At 39.1% G+C, this 25,614-nt stretch overlaps 1 protein-coding gene and 1 non-coding gene across 2 annotated transcripts; both read left to right on the top strand.

Annotated features, from left to right (window-relative positions):
• Nucleotides 1–1,116: 1,116 nt before the first annotated feature.
• On the top strand, nt 1,117–24,468 carry LOC145772761 (heparanase-like). The gene is made up of 13 exons (XM_082584638.1): nt 1,117–1,239; nt 3,377–3,486; nt 4,039–4,181; nt 8,827–8,970; nt 10,621–10,788; nt 11,246–11,420; nt 13,390–13,437; nt 13,939–14,014; nt 14,534–14,658; nt 14,895–15,015; nt 15,138–15,280; nt 18,714–18,863; nt 24,191–24,468. Exons 1-13 carry the CDS (start codon nt 1,156–1,158, stop codon nt 24,366–24,368), a joined length of 1,665 nt encoding a protein of 554 aa, XP_082440764.1. The 5' UTR covers nt 1,117–1,155; the 3' UTR covers nt 24,369–24,468.
• Nucleotides 19,777–19,883, top strand: LOC145773061 (U6 spliceosomal RNA). The gene has a single exon (XR_014289479.1). It is a non-coding gene; the product is annotated as a U6 spliceosomal RNA (small nuclear RNA).
• Nucleotides 24,469–25,614: the final 1,146 nt, after the last annotated feature.

Below are 25,614 nucleotides of genomic sequence, written 5' to 3'. Positions count from 1 at the left end.
TACTATTTAAAATAGCCTACAAGCCAACATGGAAATTCTACAAACAATTAAATCAAGAAAATTGAAATATTTTGGCCACGTGATTCGCAATAATTCTATTCAAAGACAAGTACTAGAAGGAAAAATGAAGTGTAAACGAAATAGGGGCAGACCACCAAGATTTTGGACTAATGATATTGAAGGCTGGTCAGGACTTAATTATAAAACTTCAGTAGAAAAATCTCACAACAGAGAAACTTGGCCGGGCGCCTCATTGTCTCCAACCCTCGACGAGAGGAAGGAACTTAATGATGATGATGTAACCTTCTATGCTCATAAGTAGTTATTTAATACGTATTATGCTATTTGTTCACACCAAGGACTTGAGCTTGGTAGGCTTAATCCTTACTTAGCGCGCCTATAGTTTAGAGACTTAAAACACCAACACGTAGCAGCAGCCTGAAGCACTGCATACGGTTCTAGTTTGGTTTACCCAAAGCCTGTAAAAATTTCACTTCATAACAATTATAGGACAGCCCATTATGTAATATAACCTTGTAACTTAGTCCAGGGACCACACAGCCTACTAGGCTATGCACGTCGTAAGAAAGCGAATATTCGTGATTCAGCAATTTGGTACACTGCGGTCTTCTTTATGAATATTCGTACGAAGATATGAGGGGGCTTTTGAACGACGGCGGCCTCCCAGGCCGGGGTATGGGGAGCGGTTAATACGGTCTTGCGTACAGCTCATGCATAATCACAATGGGTAGACTGGCGTTTTAGAACTACGGTAGGCTACAGCAACAACAGCTACGCTTACGCTACTGGTTTTGTTGCATTTCAATCCAGTAATAACATAGTTTAATTGCTTCCTGCCAATGATGCATTTAAAAGCAACATAATGCAAATTAAGCAAAGAATTATAGTTCCTGGAAGAATAATCGCTTATTAAGGTAGCCCTAACTTTAGCAAGACAATACATTTATTGAGTTCCATTAAGGATAGGTGATTTCTATTTTATTTGATTCTATTTTAATAAGACACTAATGATGCTCTACAGTAGTAGAGCGAAATGCATATGCCATAAATTGGGCACTGCTGATTCTCCATGCAATTTTAATAAAAACTACTTTAGCAAGACAAATAAGACTTGAAATTGTTTGTAACTGAAGTATGTATTTAAAAACCTTTTGCAAGGTTTTGACTTACACCTTTCTTCAAGAATTTTTTAGACCTTGTCTTTGCAATGGCTCTAAGGTAAGAAGTGAATAAATAGCAAACTAATACAATATATAATGTTTGTTCTTTTTCTTCTTTTGTTTGAGACAGGATTGTTCAAAATTCAGGGCAGGTGATGGAAGCCAGGTTAGTGTAGCTTCATCCATTACTGCTATATCATACATTCCCTTTGGTGCCTTGTAAATGGGACATTCAAAAATGACATGATCAGCAGCTTGTTCTCCCCGCCGCATTCGCAGGCCGATGATGGAGCCAAACCCCACTTGTACATGTTGGAATGTAAGCGGTCGACTCCTGTTCGGATTCTGTTAAGCTTAACCCAAGTTGGCCGGGTCAGGTCCATACCAGGGGAGCGTGCCATCGGGTGAGGTATAAAACCATGAAATTTGGTGTCGCCGGCACACCATGTTGCATTACAAGTGTCTTCCATATAATGTGCTGCACTGATGGTATGATCGTTGAATGGTTGTAATAATTCAGCGGCAGCTGTTACAAAAGGGTGTATTGACTTTAGCGCCGGGAGGGTTCCTGAGGTAGGACATTAAGTTTTGCTTGGAGCAGGTGGTTGGAAATCTACTGCCCGGTGAACCAAATGTATAACATTTAGCTCACGGCAGGGGCGTATAGTATTCAGCAGTGAAATGAACCAGAGCCAGGGTTGCAGTGGGCAAGGTGTGGTTTTTCTGTAATTGTTTAGAAAGTTAGAGCTTTTGCGATCCTTAGGTTTACAAAGAATTTCTTCCTTCATTCATTTCAATATTTCGTTATAATTACAGTCATGGCAATACTGCCAATTAGCTGTTGACTAACGTTTGCATTTCTAAATTATGCACTTCATGAGCTGTCTTAAAAGAATTAAGTTGAACATTCATAGCCTGATAACAAAATTTCACTCTTTTACATAAAAGTTGTTTGCTTAGGAGACCACCCCTTTGTGCGATGTCTTTTGAAATTTCAAACGAAGCACCAGGGCGTCGCGACGCACAAATTGAGAATCACTGTAAAGTAGCACACAAATACAGCCCAATTCATGCTTAAATGCCGTAATTTATCAATCATGTTGCAAATCCAAAAACTTTCACGGACCCATGGTTAAAAATACTGCTCTACTATAATACCTCCTCCAGTCCTACAGGCTAAGCTTCCAGAGGTTCCCAACCTGTGGTACGCGTACCACTAGTGGTACGCGAAGGTTTTTCAGGTCGCGGGTATAGCTTCAGTTTTTTCATAAAAACCTGGATTCACTACTTTATATTTTGTTTATCTGGTTAATTTGTTTACAAAGTAAAAATTCCCAAAGCCTATTTTTATTGTTACGTAACTATTCCTGTTGTTTCGTAACATTTCGATCTTCAAAGTACAGGTCATGTCAATTGTCAACAAGGGGCACAGTTGCTTTGAAAAGCCGTACGACGCTGTGGAACAGTGCTGGGCGTTAATTATATCAAATGATTGCTCTTGATCAATATCATCTACTGTTTTATAGCTTAAGCTACAAATAGCGTTGAATAATGCTAGTTGTAAGCTAAAAATAGATCGGAATAAAATGTTCAACAACAGTTACAAGGAATGTTCTCCAATAAACTTCTGGCTCAGTATGGCCTCCTAATATTCAACGTTAGCTTCCCATGCTGTTCCACAGCCACTGATTTTCCCTTCCACGTGGGAATGCCTGAATGCGAGCAGGGATTTTCAGTCATGATGAACATCAAGTCAAAAAATCGAAACCGACTAGATGCGTCCGGAAATGGCTTTCGATGCGTTGTTGGCAAATTTACACCGCGCACCGACCAATTGGTTGACAGTAAACAAAAAACTTAAATCTCATTAAATTTAGTTGTGGTGCTTTAGTGTTATTTTAATACGCCAATATTATTCTTCTGAATAAAATATGACTCGATCAAATTAGTTGTTCTGCAAGAAATGGTACACTTGGCAGTTCAGAGTGTCCAAGTGGTACGAGACCGTAAAAAGGTTGGGAACCCCTAATAGCCTGTATAAAAGGAAATATTTCGTAAGATTTTGTATACTTTTGTGGGCTTGCACACACATAATTTCAGTTAAACAAGCTATATAACAAAAAAAATACTGATGATAAAAATTCGTTGAAGTTTTGCCCTGGTTTTGCACTTGAACTTAAGTATTTTTGTTTCAGATGGTTCTGACAATTGATACTACTCTTCCCATTCAAACGATTCATCCATTATCGCCTTCGGTAGCCATGGGAGTGTCTGTTGTCGAAAATAGATGGATCGATTATTTCAAGTGAGCACTATAGGCTAGCTAGCTCATTTTAAAGATGGTCAGTGTTGTGGTATGATTCACCTGAGGACAACTAAAGACGTTTATACTACGTAGGTATATGGATATTTTTTACACAAATCGTTTTACACAAAACTCATAGAACATTTTTTGGCCATTTTTAGTTGCTCTAATTTGAGGGTCCTGTGCAAGTGCATTGTTTGCCCATCCCTAGAAATTTAAATCAAGGGGATGCGAAACTACATCCGCTTTTGGCTTATCCGCAACACTAGAAAGGTTGCGGTTTTTCTGATTTACCATATTTTATGTACATTTTATAGGTTAGGCCTATATACTGTAAAAGAAATGAATCTGAAAGCAAGCTATAGTAGTGAGGTGCAAATGTCAAATTTTGAAAAGCGGAGATGCGCGTCCCTAAATGTAGGCTAATGCCCCCAGCACATCCCAAGGCCGTTCTTGTGTTATCGTAGTGGTTAGCTTAAATTGTTATGCCTTGTATTTATAGGCTACTATTGCTTCAAACCATGAGTATAACCCTATTCTTCACTTTTTCAGTGATTCAATATTCATGACTTTAGCGAAAGGACTGTCACCAGCTTTTCTCAGAGTCGGAGGAACAAACAACGACTTTACTCGTTACTTGCCAGATGAAGTGGATTACCAATGGCTGGCGCAATGGAAAAAAGCATCACTGAAAGGTAAACTTGACACACAAGCACTATATTAGGTTATGCAAGAAACTAATAGTACGGTATGTTACTTTAACTTCTTAACAACAATCTTCTGGGAATCGAAAAAAAAACGATTTGAGGTAAAATTTCTGAACAACTACAACAATTTCGCTTAGTAAACCAAATCATTAAAATTATTTCTGCTATTTTAGAGTTAGATCTCAGCGTTTGGCTCACTGGAATGAGCGGTGCCTCTAAATTTGTAGCCTACTAGGCTATATTATTTTTAACATATATTTTGCTGTTGTCATCAGGGCCGGATTTAGCTGATGGGAGGCCCGGGGTACTTTTAGATCGGGGCCCCCCGTGCAAAAATCACCTCTACATAAACAGTAGCATTAATCCAGCACTGCACTGCATTTTGCAGAAACTTCAAAGGCTGAAAGAAAGAAAAAAAATAATAACACAAAACCACATTTTGTCCACGTAGGGGGCCCTTCAAAAGTCGGGGGGCCCGTGGCACCTGCACCCTCTGCCCCCCTAAATCCGATCATGGTTGACATAACATATGCAGCATTCCATTTGGTTTCCTAACTCAGAGGTGTGCAACCTTTATTACAGGAGGGCCAGATATGAATAACTGGGTGAAACCGCGGGCCGCACGTTTATTTAACATATGATTTTTAGTAGTTGCAGGCACAAAAGAGTATTTTTTTTGTTATTCATATTATTCTTATATTAGGGGTTATCTCCTTCCAGAAATAATAAGTTAGGACGCATACATTTCTGAAGAAAACTCGTATTCAAATTTATTGTCACACCGTCTTTAAACGAGCTCAGTGAGAAGTTTGCAGCTGGCTTCTTTTCCCGACGGCTTTTTCCAAATTTACTTTAATGGATACTATACTTTACTTTAATACTTTACTTTAATGATCGCAGTTTGCAGCTGGCTTCTTTTCCAACGGCTTTTTCCAAATTTACTTTAATGGATACTATACTTTACTTTAATACTTTACTTTAATGATCGCAATTCGAAGTCCATTTTCCAAGTGTTCGTCTGTCAGAACCGATCAATAGGGAGATTTCATGACGCCCGTTTTAGAAAAAAATGTTCGCACAAATACGTTGAGCCAAAAAGTGCCATTTTTGAAGCCATGGATTTTTCAAATGTGGAAAGTAATCTTAGTTGAAATGCTTTCGGTAAAAATCGCCAAGATTCATTTCTAAATACTTTGCTTTCAAATCCGTTTTCTCTTGAAGATCAATCAGTTCAAGTTATATCTTCTGGTGCTTTGTTAATGTCTGTGTTGAATGGCGAAGCGAATATAACAAACAAATGTTCATGAGATTTGAAGTCCTTGAAACGAGCCAAAAATTCATACAACAATTTTTCAAGTTGGTCAGCAAATTCAGTTTTCTTCTCAGGATGCATTCCATAGTCTCTTAAAGTTGGAAAGTGGAAAAGATTTCCTGTCTGTACGTGAGCTTTCCAAAGTCGTACTTTGTTCATAATGCCTTTTATGTGACCATACATTTTGACGTTCCAAATAATTAAATACAATGGATTAGCGGTGGCCGGTGGGAGACTTCTAAAATGGTTAACAGAAGATGCGAAATCTACAATAATCCACTCCACAATGAATTGTTCACACGTACCAGACTAAACTAAATTATAAACACGTTTCGCGGGCCGCACACAATTCAAAATTGGCACATCTTCGCGGGCCACATAATTTTTCTTCGCGGGCCGCATTTGGCCCGCGGGCCGCACGTTGCACACCCCTGCCCTAACTCATTGAAGTACCGCCAGTAGGATACTTTGCGTAGATTTACTAAACGTCAGTTTTTGTTTGGGTTACTTGATATTTTTAACTAATAGGCTATGCCGCAGGGGTGTCCAAAGCCCAGCCCGCGAGCCAAATCAGGCCGCAATACGTTTTTGTATGGCCAACGACTGTTATTGCACAAATGTTATTTCTGGCCCGCAGACGCACAGAAATTAAGTTTAAATAAAGTTATTATTTTTGAAATAAAGTTAAGCTCACTGAGTAAGCTTGACTTTACTGAAAATTTTTCACTAATTCAACACGAATTAAAAAAAAAAATCAATTAAAACAGCATTTTTTCAGACAAGAGAAAAGCCGGCAAAAAGTTGGTTGGTTTTTGAATCTTTATCCTCGGACTGACAAAGCCTTGATTGGTTATTCCTGGTAGTTTCACATACTTGTAGAGGCTCTTGACGCAGGGCCGGTTACCGAGATTGGCAGAGTGAAGTTTTCCGATTGTTGAAATGTTGTTGCCGGAGAATTATTCCATTTACTAGGTGCCGCTGAATGGAGAGCAGTCCTGAAAGTGCGTTGCTCAAGCGCACACCCTTAGAGGCGAAGGTAGCATCATTATTGCGTCATAATCGCAAAATCAACTATTGTTCTGAAGAGTATAAGTAGCCTAATAAATGTGTAATAGTCTAACAGAGTGTGAAAACAGACGTAGACGTAGTTGTGCTTTTTTGAACGAAAAAATACAAATGAACGAAAAAAAGGGATAGGCTATAGGGTACTTTAATCAATTTATATCAGGTTAAGCGATTGTAATGTCAGAATAGCTATGAGGGCTGAGATTTGCTAAAATGTGGCCAGTGATGCCAAAGTCACAATGTTAATAAACTAAACTTAAAGGTTGAAGGTTAATTACATGAGGGTACTGGACTACACTGTAGAGCAGTGGTGGTAAATTACCACCGGGGGATAACTTGCCTGTTTTTAAATGGTAACGAGACCCGATTTAAAAACTCTGAAGCAAGTGAAGGTTGTGAACTTTATAAAAGCGAAGCGGCTGAAGTCCAGGCCCAACCTTCGCATTGAATGCTTACCACGCATTGTTATCTTGTATTCAGTATTGTAATTCGATTATCATAGTTAGCCTTTTGAAATACATAGCAATAAACACTTTTTGTTTTTGAAAAATTAATTGTGGAGGCAGTGCCGGTCTTTGGGGTGTGCAAACCGTGCGATCGCACAGGGCCCGCAAATTAAGGGGCCCGCAATTTACTCAGAAAATGCAGTAATTTTTGTCATTTCCAATGGAAAAATTCAACAAAAAAATTAGCAACAAGAAAACATAAAGACACAACCTATTTCGTCCCCTGAACATTTCGTCCCCTGAAAAGATCGAGAGAAAAAAACAACAGAGCCGAAGTCGCTGATCGGAGTTGCGGCAAGCATTTCAAAATTTCTCTCGATCTTTTCAGGGGACGAAATAAGTTGAAATTCGATTTTGTTGACACCGGACAAGACCATTATACAGCAATATTCATACCCAAATTTATGTTGAACATGCTCTCAGAATGCCCCAAATTCAAAGTAATTGTTCAAACTTTTCTGGGGGAGTTCCCCCCAAACCCCCCGCCGCTGGGTGTCGCCTTCGGCGAACACACCATCAAGCATCGCCCACCGAACGTCAAACCACGCCCTCCTATTGCAAAATGCCTAGCTACGCTATTGAATCGGATCATTGTCATTGGGGCCCTGCAAAGCATATTCCGCACAGGGCCCGAAATATCGTAAGACCGGCACTGGTGGGAGTAATTGGCTCACTTCAGGTTGGAGATTAGGGTAAAAGCCCAAAAAAGGTTGGGAACCACTGCTGTAGAGTATGACACAAAAGTGTAGGAATGCGAAACCGCAGTCGGTACAAGTGGTAGGCGGGCATTCATTCATTTCCTTGCTAACGAATTCAACAACCGCTATTGGGATTTTTCCTCAACTTAAAGAGAGCTTACTGCTATTCACTTTTTTTGCGTGAACTCTCCTGGTGAGGCTCCGTATCACTTGCGCATCACGTATCACGTATCAATTGACCTTCAATACAACGCCTAGTGCCGAAGTCGACAGCAGCAACTTTCCCTTATGCTTTTTTACCAGCAACTGGGTAAAAAAAATTGGAACTGCGAACGTTTTACAACGAAAATGTTGGGCTTGTTCGGCTCAACATATTTGTGTGAGCAGACGTTCTCGGTTATGAAGAACTGCTTGAGATCAAAACTTAGCGATTCTCGCATACGTGATCTTTTATGCTCGTCTACCACTAATCGTAAACCAAATTTGATCTGGGCATTGGCGTAGGAGCCAGGGGGGCAGGGGGGGCAACTGCACCCCTAAACTTTTTAATTAGTCAAAAATTTAGACAAATTTGATAAAAATTTGGGCAAGAAATTCCAGCATATTTCAAAAAATTCATTAAAGTTGAACTTATTTTTGATTTTTTGCTCAAATATTGATCATGAAGATGCCAAATAAAATGGAATTCCACCTCTAAACAATTCAATTACTCGAAAACTTGTGGATGTTTCAATTTATAGTTTAAAAGCAGATAACTTGTAGCCTAACTCATCACATAACCGTGATATGTAACCACAGAACAAAATACTTGAGTCTGAACATTGCTTTGCTTAGCTTTGTTGTATGAAAATGACATTTAAGTAAAATAATATTATTATATAATGCACCTTACTTTGAACAAAACAAGATTATCAAAGTTTGTTAGGCCACGGGCAGTTCCTCATCACCAAATTTGGCCCGCCTGAAGAAAAGTTTAGACACCCCTGAGATATAGCAATGACGAAAGAGAAAGACATTTTCAGCAAAACTTTGCAAATCATATGTTTGTTTAGAAAATCGACTTGATCAGTGCCATGCATCAGAAAGGAACGAAACTGCATTTCAACAGCACGTGTTCTGGTTGCAAAAACAGCGCAAAAGTTTTGAGAAAAGTCAACAGTTTAATGAAAGATCAAAAAGACCGATTCTCTTAACAGGTGAATGTTTGGTTAATGCTTTCAAATACAGTAAAATAGTGATTAACATGAACTATACGGCTAGCGAAACGAGGTATGCTGTTGTAACCTATTGAGTGAGTGATCAGTAAGGCAAGTTTTTGTAACTTTTTTACAGCTTTAATCCAGACTTGGACAACTAGATAATTCTAGTCGGCTAATTCGATAAATTAGAGCAAAATATTAGTAATTCTAATCTAGTTTGATAAAAACATGTTTACTCTAATTCAAGTTCAAATCTAATCTTCAGTTTTGCAAAATATTCTAGTTAGTCCAGCAGTGTTTTTCAGCAAATGAAAAGAAATTACGCTCTTAGCAACTTCATGGAAGCAAAATGCAATAAAACGATCAAGATCAAAATGTCATTCCATCGCTTAAGCAGCGAAGTTGTTAAAAGCTCGATTAGTTCATCAATTCACCTACATCACAATGTCTATTATGACGTAAGTGATTTTGGCGCTGTGATGGTGGAAGGACACTTTGATCTACAGTAGCCTACTGTAGCCATATTGGCGTTTTTGTCCAAATAGAAATAGATATAGGACAATTGCGCAAACTAATTCTAATCTAGTCTAAATTCTACTCTGATTTGTGAAAAGTTGGATTAGCTCTAATTCTAATTTAGTCTAATTTGTAAAAACCTGAATAGCTCTAATTATAATTCTTATCTAATTTTAAAAAGCTAAAAGAATTCTTGTTGTCCAAGTCTGCAGTACAATCTGCTTCCGACATACACAAGACAGTAACATGTTTTCAGTTATTTCCAAAATTTTCTTAATGCAACTTCTTTTTTATTAAATGCAACTTTTAATTGCACCTTTTTCTTAGCGTTGTGCCAAAAAGAAAACTAATGAAGACAATGCTTTTATTTTGACTTTGACAGAAATCAGGTTGCAAAAACTTGTGTTTGGCTCATGGGCTTGAAATGAGTAGCTTACTGGCCTTAAAACGATTGTAGAAATGTGAAATGTCCTGGCCAAACAGTAGGCCTATTCCAGCATTAGGTTATATGCAACATATTACGTTGGCAAGCAACTTTGTACAGTGTTGTGCGACGCTTCAGCAATGCACGCTAGGTAAACGACCGTCAAAGATCGTCAGTTTTCAACGGATAATATTTGGCAACATTTGGCAGTGATGTATGCAGTAGCGTTGACTGGGGATTTAGAAAGTACTTTTGAGCCTGGGCCCAGGATAAATTTAGAGGCCCGTAAACTTTCCAAGAGGCCCGTAAACTTGAAGAAGTCTTCACGTATCGATTTTGGCTCCGAGGATCTCATTGGTAGCGGACCCAAGTTTGCCACCCAACGGCCCTGATTGCATGTGAATAAATTACATGAATAAAGTATTGTGGTTAAAATACTCAATTTTAAATGCTCTCTTATCTCGCGACTTTCCTAAAAAATAAGTGCAGTTTTCTCTTTTTTTACTGCAACAAAAGCTCACAAACAATAATTAGAATTGCTTTGCTTGAATACCAGCCTTTTGCATAGAAAGAAAAATATAAAATGCTAAGTTTATCTTTTAATTTCGAGCAACTTATATTAGTAATAAAAGTTCAAAGGGAAATAATTTGTACAAAAACAAAGCTTTAAACATGAATACTGAAACGTGATAGTTTTTATGTTGCAGGATCTGATTGGAGAAAGTTTAACAAACTATGCGAATGTGTCGGTTGGAAACTTATTTTTGGGCTGAATCTTTTGATGCGTAACGGATCAGAATGGAACTCGAGTAATGCCGAACAACTTCTAGGCTTGACAGAAAACCGGTATCACGTAAACTGGGAGCTGGGAAATGGTGAATGCACACTAGCTTACGTTTATATTAATTTAATGAGATGCAGAGTTAGCCTACTTACAGAGCAACGAGTGTAAACGGCAGACAACAGTGAGCATTTTTGTTTTCTTTTAAACTATTTCGACAATTAAAAACATAAAAAAACTACTTAAGCGACACTTTTGAAATTTTGCGCTATTGTTAAAATTCCATAATGAGAGTAAAAAAGCGTCGTCCATTGTCAAAGTTAATTTCGTAAATGGATTGATTTCGTCACACTAACGACTATAACACTTACAATATTTATTAACAGATGGTTTGCTGTAGCTTTGCAAACTTCAACCACTTTTCTCAATATATCTTTTTTATTAATTTAATAGTTCTTTAAATCAAGTCTTCAATTACTAGTGATATTTTATTAGCTCACATCTAAGCTGAAATTTTCGACGGACTTGAAAAACTGATTATTTTGCTTCAGAACCGAATTCCTATTACAACACAGAAGGATTTAAATTGACACCGGAACAAGTGGGAAATGGATTTTTAAAGTTAAATAAGCTTCTTAAAAAATCGTCGTGGTGGAATTCCTCCCTGTTGTTTGGTCCTGATGCTAACGATATTGGACCAAAAAAGACAGGAATATTCTTAAATAGGTGAGCAGTGGCGTACGCAGGATTTTCTCAAGGAAGGGCCATTGAAAATGCTTTTGAATCGAAACGAAAAAAGTTAAAAGACGCTCATTTGGTAATAATAGCCGATAGCAGTGGCGTAGCCAGGAATTTTGAAAGGGGGGTTTTTGACGGCGTCTTCGCCAAAGGCGACACCCAGCGCCGGGCGGTCTGGGGGGCCTCCCCCAAAAAATTTTGAAAAATTACTTTTGAATTTGGTGCATTCTGAGAGCATTTTCAACAAAAATGTGAGTATAAATATTCCTGTAAAATGGTGCTGTCCGGTGGCATAGCAAAAGGATAAGACCATGTTTTCTTGGGCATTTTTCGGTAATAAACCTAAGTCGCTATGTTTTTTTTTGTTGCTAATTCCTGGCTGAGTTTTATTTGAATGTTTGGTATTGGCAAAACTCGCTCTTTTAATGCAGTTTTGTTTTAAATTAGGCAAATTTTGTTTTAGAGACATAGAGACTGAAAGCATCATTCTTAATATCGTGACGTCACACGCGTGCCAAAGGAGGGTTGTAACCCCAACCCCCCCATTTGGCTACGCCACTGGCCGATAGGTTATTGGCATAGGTACTCAGCTTGCATTGACGATAATGTTTAAATTTGCAACAGCTAGTTTACTCATTTGGATAGATGTTGTATTGAAAACATACGATACGACATAACATTCTTAACGTCGCATTTAATGCCTTACGTAGACGACGTAGTTGGCTTACTAAACCCAATGAACTACGCGTATTGAGGGTACGTTCAGTGGCGTACGCAGGATTTTGTTCCGTGGGGAAGGGGGCATTCGATATAATTTGACTTTTTTTTATCAAGAGTTGCCTTATGCTACTCTATAGTCTGACCAAGGTTTAAGGTAGCTTATCTGTTGGTGAAATATAGACTTGCACGGTCTTTGCGTATGTCACTGTACAGATACCGATTCTGAATATGAAAAGCATGATAGTAGGCCTAAACGGAGAAGTAAAAACCATAATAGTTCGATCATGATAGGCAACGTCATTACCTTAATTAAAGCACAAATCGAACTACTCGGTGAAAGTTTAAATATCGAATGCAATTTTAACTTTAATCAAAAATTACCGCATTCTGAACTATAGAACGAAACAGATGGCCTACCCTAAACCACCCTCAAGCCAAGGCCTATGAGAGGGGGGTACGGAGGGTAGGCTACGGCGTAACATCACCTATAAAACAACATTGTCAACAATATCATCTATAAAACAACATTGTTAATTGCTTTGACAGTGCAATCCAATCCAAAACATATGCCTTAATCTACGTCGTTAACTACGAAAACATTTTTACGGGGGGGGGGGGGGGGGGGCAAGGCCCAATGACCCCCCCTGCGTACGCTAGTGTAGGTGAGCGTGTAAAAGGTAAAGGTGGTCCCATGCTTGATTCGAGTGTTCGGTATGAGAAGATAAGGTTCTCATTGTACTAAGCCTTCGGCACTAAGGAGAATAGGGTGGCCAGTTCCTTTCTCTCGGCCGCCTTTCCTGCTGCAATTAAGCCCACCCAATTTATTAGGCTACGTCCTAGGTAGAGGTGAGCGGTGTTTTCAACAACCAGCTGAAGCCGGAAGTCGAACCAGGATTGCATTATTGGAAAGCCAACGCTTTACACGTTGCGCCATCTCACCGCTTTAGACGGACAATTTATATTAATACCGCGTGAGCGTGTATTAATATAAAATATTTAGGCTGAGCCTACAGCTTAAGCCTATATTGCCCGAGTGGGGCTGATCCACGACCAAGCACTTTAAACTTGCTGTGGTTGCTTAAACTGTAAGGCTGAAAAAAAAAGCTAGTGAAAGCTGTAAAGTAGAAAACATTCTCGTTTAGAATGATAGGACTATGTAAAATCAAAGTTTCGTTCTGGATCTATAGGCCTATATTTAACATGTACGTAATTCGTTGATTAACTTCTTTTTTTACAGCTTCCTTAACACAGCTGGAAACGTGATTGATGGTGTAACATTTCATCAGTGAGTATCAGTGTTTTTACAAAATTTCCGAAAAAACACATCCATTCTTTGGTAGAACTCATTCATGACCTCACAAAAATCTTTTGAATAAACATGAAACAGATATGCCGCACGGTAATGCTGATAATAAACTTGAGGTTTTCATGCAATAAGCTTTAACTATCTGTTAACTTCGGTGACCGGGCCTGCATTAATCGCATAGTAGCCTACTACAAGACCTACGAGTATGCGAAAATGCTAGGATTTAGCATCTTAAAAGGAATGCTTAATTCGAAGATAAAAATAAATGCTTTTTCAATCAATCATTGTTGTTTTGCGAATTTCATTAACTGTTAGGCTTGTGACATGCCCAATGATAAAAACTGTAAAAACGCTGTAAAGTTTGCATTGGAAATAAAACTTTACATAAGTTTTCATTGCTTCGGTTCCTGTTTGTTCACTTTAAGATAAACTATTTATTGGTTTGCATAGCTTAGCTGATTCAAATCCTTTTTTATTCAGCTATTATTTGAATGGCAAAATTGCAACCGCAAAGGATTTCCTTAACCCCAGCGTTATGAACGCAATCATGAAGCCAGTGAGTGAAGCTTTAAATTCGACCTATTCATAAAATAAGTTTCCAGTAGATATAAGACTTGTACAGGCCTAGTTCGCTGTCGTCTAATTGGAAAACTCATGCAGTTAGTTTTCATGAAAGAAAATTTTCACTCATCTGAAGTCCAAACATTCCACCATAGTTCACCCTTTTGCGTGTAAGCTATAGCCTACTAATCAAACATTACAGTAGCTTTGTACAAATACGGCGATCGTTAAACGTAATAATTTTTAAAAAGATCTAAGTCTTTTGAACTTGGATTTCGAATGGTGGAAGCAATTGCCATGCAATATTATGTCAAATATTCGTTGTCGGCTGAATCTTTTTCATTTTGGTCAAACTTAAGGCCTGCTTGTTTAGGAAGTAAGTTATAGCAACTCCACAAGAGTCCACATAGCCTACTTGGCAATAACCAGCGATATTCTCTTGTTAGGGTTAAATGTGTTCATTAATTTAATTGCTTGATTAGCTTATGCGATAAAATCACAAATTTCTTGATAGCTCGATCAAATGAAAGGTCTTGTAAACTCCTCTTCACGAGGTCAACCACTGTGGTTGGGAGAAACTTCTTCAGCATATGGTGGTGGGACACCAGGATTGTCAGATCGATTCATAAACGGATTTCTGTGAGTATAAGCTGGAGAAAATTTCAAGAAGAAATCACTGTGTTTGTACAGTTGACTTTAAGATTAGGTTAATGTGTAGCAAAACTGGCTTGTTTTGACAGCCATTTAAGTAATATACTGTTTGATAAATACGTATAATACAACAGTTAAGTGAAACACAACACGTTGGCCTACACTGCAAATTTATTTTACTTGGCAAATGAAGTTATAGGTATCAATTAAATTTATATCAACAGATGGCTAGACAAGCTTGGGATGACATCAAGGCATGGAATTGATATGGTTATCAGACAGAGTTTCGTACAATCTCATTATGAGTTGGTAAACTTGCTTGATGATCAGCTAAAACCGCTACCGGTAAGTGGTTATTTGTAAATAGATTTTCAAGCAATAATGAAATGTTTAGCATAAAACAATTTGAAGAAAAAGAATAGTCATAATAACTAAAAGCTAGTAAACTTTGGATTTTTTTCCAACAGGACTACTGGCTAACTTACATTTTCAAAAAGTTAGTTGGTCATCAAGTGTTGATCGTTGATCTTCAGAAATGTTCCAGTTCAAAATGTTATCCTCTTGTTAACAGCAACTTGAGAGTGTACGCTCATTGCGCAAAATCTACTCCGTAAGTTGTTTGAGATCATACTGTAACCTAACGCAACATGTTAAAAGTATCCAGATATATTTGTTGGTAATCTGTTTTGTGTGTTTAGTGATACAGAAATGTAGGCCTACAACAGATAATAATAATTTATTTCACACCATTTGAGTGCAAAATTGCGTAAATAAATAGTCTCCATAATTGGTGATTTTGAGCCAACTGTGGCAGTTCTTCTGAGCTGTGTTTTGTAAGAGATCAAGCCCTTCGCATGAATGTTTCTGCTGGTCTTTCTTGATTTCGTTTGTCTTTGCTCAGTTTTAATAATAAAGGAGTTCATTATTATAGACTGAGTTTTATTGTTTGCCATCAATGTCCTTGTATGCATAAGATGTCCAAGGCTTGATCAGCACCAGATAGAAGTTGATGTAATTTTCCACACGTAGGCTACATTGTACGCTACAATATAAAAGTGGGTAGTTGCTTCCGCAGTTTCTATGCGGTCTGTGTACTTCCTTGACGGTTTTCATCCACAGACGTCATAGTAGTGGGGTTACGACGGGAAGCAGACCACCAATAGACATATTTAGTTTGACGTTTTGTAATCGTAATTTTCCTCTAGCTGGTGATTGGCCCTATAGTAGATCGGCCATGAGTAAAGGTTGGTTAGTTTTGAATCTTTATCCTCGGACTGACAAAACCTTGATAGGTTATTCCTGGCAGTTTCACATACTTATAGATACCGGTTACTGAGATTGACAGAGTGAAGTTTCCAATTGTTGAAGTGTCATTGCCGGGAAATTATTCTATCCACTTGATGCCGCTGAATGAAGAGCAGTCTTTATAATGGGTTGCTCAAGCGCACACCCCGACAGTCGAACCAGCGCCGCTTGATCTTGAAGCTTCTTCGTCCACGAAGTCAAGCGCTAACCAACTGAGCTATCGGAGCGGACTTATGTAATAGTATCGATACGCTCCATTAGGCAACACGATATATGTTTGGAAAGCTTTTGCAGCGTCCTTTAGTAGGTCTACCCTATTTTTACGCAGTAAATTCAAAAAGTTAAAGAGGTTTTCTTGGTATTGTTTCTGGTTACTTTTTTGATATTCTTATTTTTAATTCGCCGACCCACAAGTACATGAACTGTATTGATTTATTATTTTCAATACTTGCGATAGTTTTGTAGCAGCAGATCAATAGGTTGTAGCATTTTTAGTGGTTTTTTAAAGTTTTTTGTTTTATTAACTGAACATGCTCACAATATCTCTCACCATGCTCCTATCTAAAGCTACTTATTTTTCTAAATAAATTCAAATGTAGCCTTTTTCTGAATACGATTATTAAAAAAATGTAATAAAGATGGTTCTGGTTTAATCTTTTATCCTCTTTGGATGTCAAGCACCATTAACGTTTGCGTTAAGTCGCTTCTACCCTTTTTCTAGATCTTTGCTGTGTTGGCATGTAAGCTATTATTTGTGCTGTAATGAGCTATGAAGTGGTGGGCGCGTTATTAATAAATGACAAAAAGTGCATTAAAAATGATGTTATTAAATCGATTTCTGATTTTTTGGTTATTTACCCGTCTAAGAAAATATGTTACACCTCACTTAATGTAGGCTTAATAATTTTCAGACCTTAACATTTTTTTTTAATTTTATGGTTTTATTTTTCATATAACTTTATTGGAATTTTAAGCCAAGTAATCCCGAAATCAGAATTATAAAATGGGAAAATCCCGAAGTTATAGCATTCGAAGCCCTAGCTCTATTTGAAACCCTGAGACTTCCCTGTGGTGAACAGATGCAAATAGGCTCTTGACAAGCGATTAAGTTTCTATAAGTGTCCGACAAATTGTTCGTAAGCAATTGTTCGTAAAGCAATTGTTCGTAAGCAATTGTTCGTAAAACAATTGTTCGTAAAATTAATTCTTCGTAAAAAAATTCTTCGTAAAGCATTTTTTCGTGCATGCAGTTAAAATTTGATGTATACGAAGAAATGCTTTACGAAGAATTGTTTTACGAACAATTGCTTACGAACAATTGCTTTACGAACAATTGCTTACGAACAATTTGCCTATAACCGTTTCTATAGTACCGGTAGCCTAAGTGATAACAACGCGTTGGTGCTTGTCTGGGCAAACATTGAGCATGGATTTATAATCAAACTAGTAGTTTACAGAAGAAACCGGCTCTGTTGAAATGTCCTTTGGAAAAAAATGAATCGAGGATTGATATCTGTTCAAATCGATTTAGGCTATGATCGATATTTTCCTCTTTCATTCTCACAATCCTCTTTTAATATCAAATCCAACAAAATGAAGTGCACCGTCGCCCCTCAAAGCAATATTTATAAGGTAGAATAACCCAGAGCAAACGTTAAGCATCAAAGTAAATGTTGAAGTAGATTGGTTTGGTTGGTTTGGTTTGGTTTTTGAATCTTTATCCTCGGACTGACAAAGCCTTGATAGGTTATTCCTGGTACTTGTTCGCATACTTGTAGAGGCTCTTGACGCAGGGCCGGTTACCGAGATTGGCAGAGTGAAGTTTTCCGATTGTTGAAGTGTTGTTGCCGAGAAATTATTCCATTCACTAGGTGCCGCTGAATGGAGAGCAGTCCTGAAATGCGTTGCTCAAGCGCACACCCCGAGAGTCGAACCAGCGCCGCGTGATCTTGAGCCCGACGCGTAACCACTGAGCTAACGGGGCGGATAGATGCCCCCCTGCCTTGCCCTTCCGCGCCATTGTTCTTTGTATAACGGACACTTGTATCATTACTTGATAATGAGCTGATAGATGAGCAGTATATCTATATTTTATCTTAAAACTTAAAAAAATAGCCTTTCAGCAATAAAAGTGTCATTTTTTCATAATCCTGCCCCCCCCCCCGCAGTCAAAAGTGGTTCCGGTTCCGGCCCCCCTGTGTAAATCACATAGCAATTAAAAAAAGCCTCTCTATTTTGTATTTTCACTGGCATAGGTTAATTCAACCGTTCTTTCAATGTAGTTGGGTGAGAATCTTTTACTTTCAAATCTTTGGATTTTTTTATGTACCTAAAAACGGTGTCCGACGTTTTCTTCGTAAACAATTCTTCGTAAAATTAATTCTTTGTAAAATAATTCTTCCCAAAGCATTTCTTCGTGACAATTTGCCTATAACCCTAAAAAACACACAACCAAGTTTCTTCATCTGTAACCTGCTCCTGGCTTGAGATACAGCCTACTTGTCTACAAGCTTACTTGTAGCTTACATTGTTTGATATGCGGTCATCAGTGAACACAATTTGGTTGAACACACCAGTCTGAGGAATCACTTTGGATAGCATAAATTTTCAGTTTAAACTACAGTATAATTCCAATCACTATCTCTTTAGTTGTTTTTATGTACGGTTAATCTTCTAGTTTATGAGATTTCAAATAATTGAACCAGAGATTAAATTTTATTTAAGTTTTTGTATTTTAGAACTACTTACAAAAAAGGAGCGGTGGTGGTATACTTCATCAATTTGAAAAGTAATTCAGTACGACTGAGCATAAAGCCTCTTCATGCCGTACCTTTAAAAACTGACATGTATTTACTGCAACCAAGCATTTCTAAAAATCTCCTTTCAAAGTAAGTATGTAAGCTACAGAATCACACTGCATTAATGACTCTCTGTAGCCCACTCAGCACACTCCAACTATCAGCTTAGTTCTTTTTTATATTGATTTAACGTCTGCAGGCGTGGAGTAAACGTAGAAAAATGTACTAATTTGCTGACCGGGGAAGTATAGCCTGCTTTAATAATGTTTATTGCAGAGTATGAAACAAAAGTGATTAAAGTCACAAACATAGGCTATACACTATACCAGGGGTCACCAACCTTTTTTGCATGTGGGCCACTTTGGCACTAAGGAGAGCTGTGGTGGGCCGCACTAATAAAATTTTAGGTAGGTTGAATCTTATGCTAGAAAAGAACGCATTTCGTATCCAGTAGGCTATTCAGCGTTACATGTTGTTCATATTTGTGTTAGAATACCGCAGCAACAAAATTAATCGAACAACGCTACTGTCAGGCCAAGATCCTTTTACAACACTTTTGACTTTTTTTAACAATGCCTAATAAACGAGGCCACTTGTTTTGCGCACTTATAGCGAGGCGAGCGGTTTCATCGGAATATTCATCGCCAAGCAAGAGTGGTGTTGTCACTTCGCTTCACAAAAAATATCTTGCAATTAACAATTTCAGTATACAAGGAAATGTTTGACACTTCGCAATACAGGCAACAATAGTGACCTGCAAACACATCAGCGAAAAATAGGCTCCAATAACAGGAAAAAAGAAACCAGGCACCATGAAACAAACGCTTGTGGAAATCGCCGAAAAATCGTAATTCATGAGCAGTCTTCCCTCTAAAAAAGCAATGAGTTGGTTTTTCATCGTTTTTGTGAGAGTCTATAAAACCTTCTTTCTTTTATTATAGACAACTGTCACTTGCGGTGCTCATCTGCGTGGCAAGAATTTGTTGATTAACAACATTTTGCAGTACTTGCTTCGGCAGTACATATACTAAAATTGGAACGATACAGAGAAGATTGGCTTGGTCCCTGCGCAAGGATGACACGCAAAATCGTCAAGCGTTCTATATTTCTTTAAAAAAAAAACGTTTTGCAGTAGGCTACTAAGCTAAATATTTTCATAATACAATCAGAAAAAGTCTTTAAATTTATATGTAGCCTAATATTGTGCCAATTTATTATAAATTGGATTGGCACACCGACCTGTTTTGCCAAGAAAAACTTGCATAAAGAGAACACTGCTCGTGAAACACAATAACGGTGAAACACACACTAGTGTTTATCATGACATTTGCAAACTTAAAATAAGCAACCCTATGCTCACAGACAATTTTGAAATTCGAAAACAAACGTTTTAATCAACCACAGGGACAGTGTGGCTGGACATCGCATTGGAATACCTTTAAGCGACCCCCACCTAGAACTATAATCTGATTGGTCGGTCGGTAGAATCTTATGAAAATATGCTTCCTGGAAAGTATTTTTTGCTTTCGTGCTCTTTAACTCTTCAAGATCCTCGAGAGACTCATCTACGCCCGTGTCGAACCAATAATAGATCCGCAGCTTCCCCGTGAACAAGCTGGTTTCCGACACGGCGATCAACCGTAGATCAGGTCACACTTATGACCCAAGATATTGAGGACAGCTTCTCGGCTGAGAAGAAGGCTGGCGCCGTGTTTGTTGATCTCACGGCTGCCTATGATACCGTATGTCATAGCGGCCTTACCTGCAAGTTACTCCGTCTGCTCCCTGACAGACACATGGTCCATATGATGGTGGAACTTGTGCAAAACCGCAGTTTTACCTTCACAACCGGTAGCGGTCGTCGAAGCAGACTATGCCGACTTAAAAACGGCGTCCCACAGGGCTCAGTCTTGGCTCCTTTCTTGTTCAACATATACACCTACGACTTGCCCCCCACCATCTCCAGGAAATATGCTTACGCAGACGACCTGGCACTCCTGCACTCAGCAGGAAACTGGCAGTCAGTGGAGAGGAACCTCAGCCAAGACATGCAAACACTATCAGCATACCTCCAGAAATGGAAGCTACAGCTCAGCAAGTCAAAGACAGTGTCGGCGGCCTTCCACCTTAACAATCGGGAGGCACAGCGTGAGATAAACATCAACATTGATGGGGAACGCCTGCCCTACTGTGCCGAACCTACATACCTCGGCATAACCCTGGACAGGTCACTCACGTACCGCCGGCACTTGAAGTCACTGCGCAAAAAACTATCTACACGCGTCGCACTTTTGAGGCGATTGGCGGTTGCGGCTGGAGAGCTGGTGCTGAAACTCTTCGTACAGCTACCCTAGCCCTTGTTCATTTCACCGCTGAGTACTGCGCGCCGGTCTGGTGTCGTAGTTCTCACACCCATCAGATTGATACCGCCATCAACGACGCACTGCGTACTGTGACTGGATGCCTGCGTCCCACTCCAACGGACTGCCTACCCATCCTAGCAGGCATCCAACCCGCTGAGCTACGCCGTAAAGGAGCCACGATTTCTCTCGCTCGCCGCGCTTTGGACCCCGACCATCTCCTCCATGCAACATTCAAGAGACCACCACCTATAAAGCAGCGGCTGAAATCAAGACGCCCCTTTGTGCCTGCCGCACAACAACTACTTAAGAACGCAGAAGAACTTGGTTTAAGTGCGGCACACTGGACGAACCATATGTGGAACACGGAGTGGCAAAATCACACCTCCACGCTCCGTGACTTCATACCCGACGCCGATCCCCGTCCACCAGGGATGTCCCTCGCAAGGCTTGCGTGGGTCAGGCTTAACCACCTGCGAACTGGCGTCGGCCGCTTTCGTTCGGGCATGCACAAGTGGGGCCTGGCTCCTTCATCAGAATGCGAGTGTGGTGCTACGGAACAGACCGCAGACCGTGTCATCCACCACTGCCTAACCCACCGGCCTCCACACGGTGCGCATGGTCTGAGGGTCCTGGACGACGAGACTGCTGAGTGGCTGAAGATTTCCTGCCCTCCAATCGAGCCTGGAAAGATCGCTCATACACCATCATCATCAACTCTTCAAGAAAAGTATTTTTGGTTATACTTGTACGCTGATACCTTCCGCGGACCGCAGCAATACAGCGTGGCCGGCTGCCAGTTGGTGACTCCTGCACTATACAGTTAAAAAAAAAACTTGTTATCTGAAGGTGGATTTAAAAACCTGTTAAGCACTAGCAGAATATAAGCGGTAAACAGGTAGCCTAAGCTTCATTGAACAAATAGGCTAAGTTTTTAAATAACTTACATTAATCTCATTTTCAAACTAAAGTATTTATTGGGGGAAAGGGGGGTAATTTGATACACCGTTAACATTTTTGCCTGTTAACTGAAAATTACGTGACACAAAGTATTGGTTTTAAGCTGAGAAGAAAGTCTTATCCCTTACACACTTTTAAAAACATTTTCACTTTTCTATTTTTGTTACTTTGTTTTTATTTGAAATTTAAAAAACGTCACTCAAATGTATCAATTTACCACCACGGAAGGTAAATTGATACACCCGGAAGGTAATTTGATACAGTAAAACCAACACAGAAATCCCCTTTGACAGCAAAGTAATAAATGAAAATTTAAAAATATGTGGTTAGCGTGCTTGGGTGCAAAGATGACTGTAGCCCATGTGTGCAAAAGCTTCTGATGCGGGATGGACATGGGAAAGATGATTAGCTGGAGTTCTTATTCAAGGGGCGTGCCTTACGCTGTTCTCATTTTTTGACAGCAAATAGTGTGTAGGCCTACGAAAGCCTATATAATAGTTGTTTCCCAAAATAGCAGGTCTAGTTAAAGAAGAACAACTAATTGTTTAAATCAACTAGATCAATGATAATATTTATTACAGTCACAGAAAAGAATTTAATATACTGTGGTAGCCCATCAATTTACCTTCTGCACATGTATCAATTTACATTTTTCAAAAAAAGTTATAAAATTCGGATTTTTGTATGCTTGGATACACATTGGAAAAAATACGTGACATGGCCCTTGAAGCCTTAGGCCAGGGGTCACCAAGCTTTTTTCTCTGAGGGCCGGATTGCTGCGAGATTAACAGCTGCGGGCCGAATGCAAATTGCGAAAAGATATACAACTATTGAAACTTTTCAGTATGTACATTCCCCTTTAACTTCGAATATTTTGGCAGATGCATGGTTTCATAGTGCCGACGAAGATTATACTCTTTCAGAACAGCAACACTTTCGTTACATATCAGGCAACTAGCTGTACCATTAATTGGCTTCCACAAAAAGTACTGTTCTTCCCATTTTTCTTTAAACACCCGACACTCAGAATCTACTTTTCTTTCTTTAGTAGTCATTTTGGAGCTGGTAGGCTATAGGCCTACAAGTTCCCCCCTTGGTAACTCATGACAAAGAGGAATTGACCAAACCTTGCGGATTGAAGTGTGTCAACAGTAAAGCAAAGGTAAAGTCGTTTCACCCTATATGTTTGGTCGAGTCCTGTTTTTGTCATGAGTTACCAAGGGGGGGGGGGGGACTTGTATACCAGCTCCAATATTTTAAAGAGTAAAGTATACAACACAACCAGTTAGTTATAATTATTTAACACTGGCACTGTCCAAATCCTTCTGCTTATAATGTCGAGTCTGGCTGGTATGATTTGCCTAAACAGAGATATCGCACTGATGAAACATTGGTGTTTTGAACAACATAGCTGGTAATGTCATAAGAAGAAACAAGATGGAGAAATCATTAGCAGGTTGCGTGTAGCTCAACAGCAACGTCAGTCCTTAAAAAAAGTTTGGTAACTTTTTTCCTCAGTTGTAGTGCAGCTGCTATTTCCACAGCACGTGACGGGCCGGATGAAATCAGTTTGCGGGCCGGTTCCGGCCCGCGGGCCGTAGTTTGGTAACCCCTGCCTTAGACTATCAATGAACTGTCAAATGAGCTTGGTTTCATCTTTATGGAACTTTTCTTTAATTTTCCAGACGAAAATAATCATGAGTTAAAAACTTTGCAAAAATACTCAAAAAACACACTTTTACAATTTTATGCTACAAAAGCACAAGTTAGCTGCATGGTATCATTTCTGTAAGCATTATTTTCACAGATCTTCCACTTGATGAGAATATTTTTGACTAGTTTTCTTTGTAGCCTACATTTATGTAAGAGGGGTGCATCAAATTACCTTCCCTTAACCTGTACAACTTTGTACGGGTACGGTACTTAGGCTAGCCTATTAAGTTTATGTTTTCGCATTTACATGTTATTGCTGTTTATGCTATGTTGAATAAATTGTTTCTTGTGTTGTGTTTGTGATAAAGCTTCAAACAAATTGTTTTTTTCCATTTTGTAGTTACTACAGCACAAACTTTGCAAAAATTAACATTTGTTTTTCAGTGGGACTTTGTTAAATGGCGAGCTTCTTCAACTGACTAGCGACAATGAGCTACCACTTATTCGACCACGAAGTCTTTCTCCCACCGCCGCAAGCAAAGGAATTTACGTGCCAAGTCACGCGTTTGGGTTTTTTGTTTTGAAAAATGCACAAGCCACTGCTTGCATGAAACAATTTTAAAATTCACTTCATTTCAGATGATACGAAACCAAGGAAGTTTCCAGAAATATTTGATAAATATTTGATAAAACTACCATTCAACGTTTTAAAGGCAGAGAAAACTTGCCCATAAAACTCTGCCTATAAAACGTTGAATGGTAGTTTTATCAAACACTTCATTTCACATTTTCAAAACTCACTTCATTAAAGCCGCCATTATGGCAACCCCAATACAAGCGTGCACAAAAGCGAGTTGTGGACTTCACAAAGGAAAAAAGCAATTGGTTAGAAAACTGGTGGCGTGAACGTCTGGCGCACAGCGGCACATACATTCTTCACGCTTGAATAAGTTGCAGGCAGATGTTTCAACAGTTAGTAGGTAAAAACAAGTGCTCAGCATGAGCTATAGCCGTTTCGTCAGCAGTTCGTGAGTTTGCGGCTTGTTAAGCTCATGCTGATCAGACTCGTGAGGCTTTCATGCTTCGTGCTTTGTTAGCATTCTGCGTCATATAGCAACTGTCAGCAGAAAGGTGGATTGAAGTTTCTACGATACATTGTGGCCTGTAATAAAGGTTTAGTGAGTTCAGTGCCAAAAGGTCGATTGCGTAGCCGAGTGGTGAGAACACTGGAAAAGGTTTTGGTTAGATACCGCTTAAGGGCGTGCGACTGTGTGTTTGGCAGGACACTTTAAGTTTAAGACATGACTGAATGTGGACACAAACATTGGCTTCCTTGTCTTCCCGTCTACTTAATCTAAATCTTCAACCACCGGGCGTACGCCTAGATACGACACACACAGTGTCAAAAGAATTTGTAGGCCTTCTGCTTAAAAATGTAGGAAACGTCTTCCATGCCTGTAAAAACGAGTAAAGTTGATGTATCTTGCTATCTATCTTAAAGTAATAGTTATTGTTTGCATAGTTTTACATGGCTGGCAGTTTCAACACAGTTGTATCAGCGTGGAGCAGCTGAGTTGAAAACGAGACTCGTAGCTTATGTCTAGGGCCCTAGGCTACTCTACTGTACCCACCTGACATACGAGATAGGCTAAAGATGGTGAGGACCACTAATCAGACTGAATAGAGTTTTAATTTTCTTCTAATTTAAAAGACCAATAGCCTGTTTGAAACAAAGGAATTTTGAAATATTTTTATAATATATGTTTTCGAGACGAAATTCCTCGTTTTCGTTTTGTTATACAGTATATGAAGTTCATTGAGAATTTTAGGTGACATTTTAATTCAGGTTTAAACCTATGGTGATTAGT

Source organism: Aplidium turbinatum, chromosome 6, assembly GCF_918807975.1.
Source record: "Aplidium turbinatum chromosome 6, kaAplTurb1.1, whole genome shotgun sequence".
Lineage (NCBI taxonomy): Eukaryota > Metazoa > Chordata > Ascidiacea > Aplousobranchia > Polyclinidae > Aplidium > Aplidium turbinatum.
Note: the sequence above shows the minus strand (reverse complement) of the source record. Positions and strands in the feature narration are given on the sequence as shown.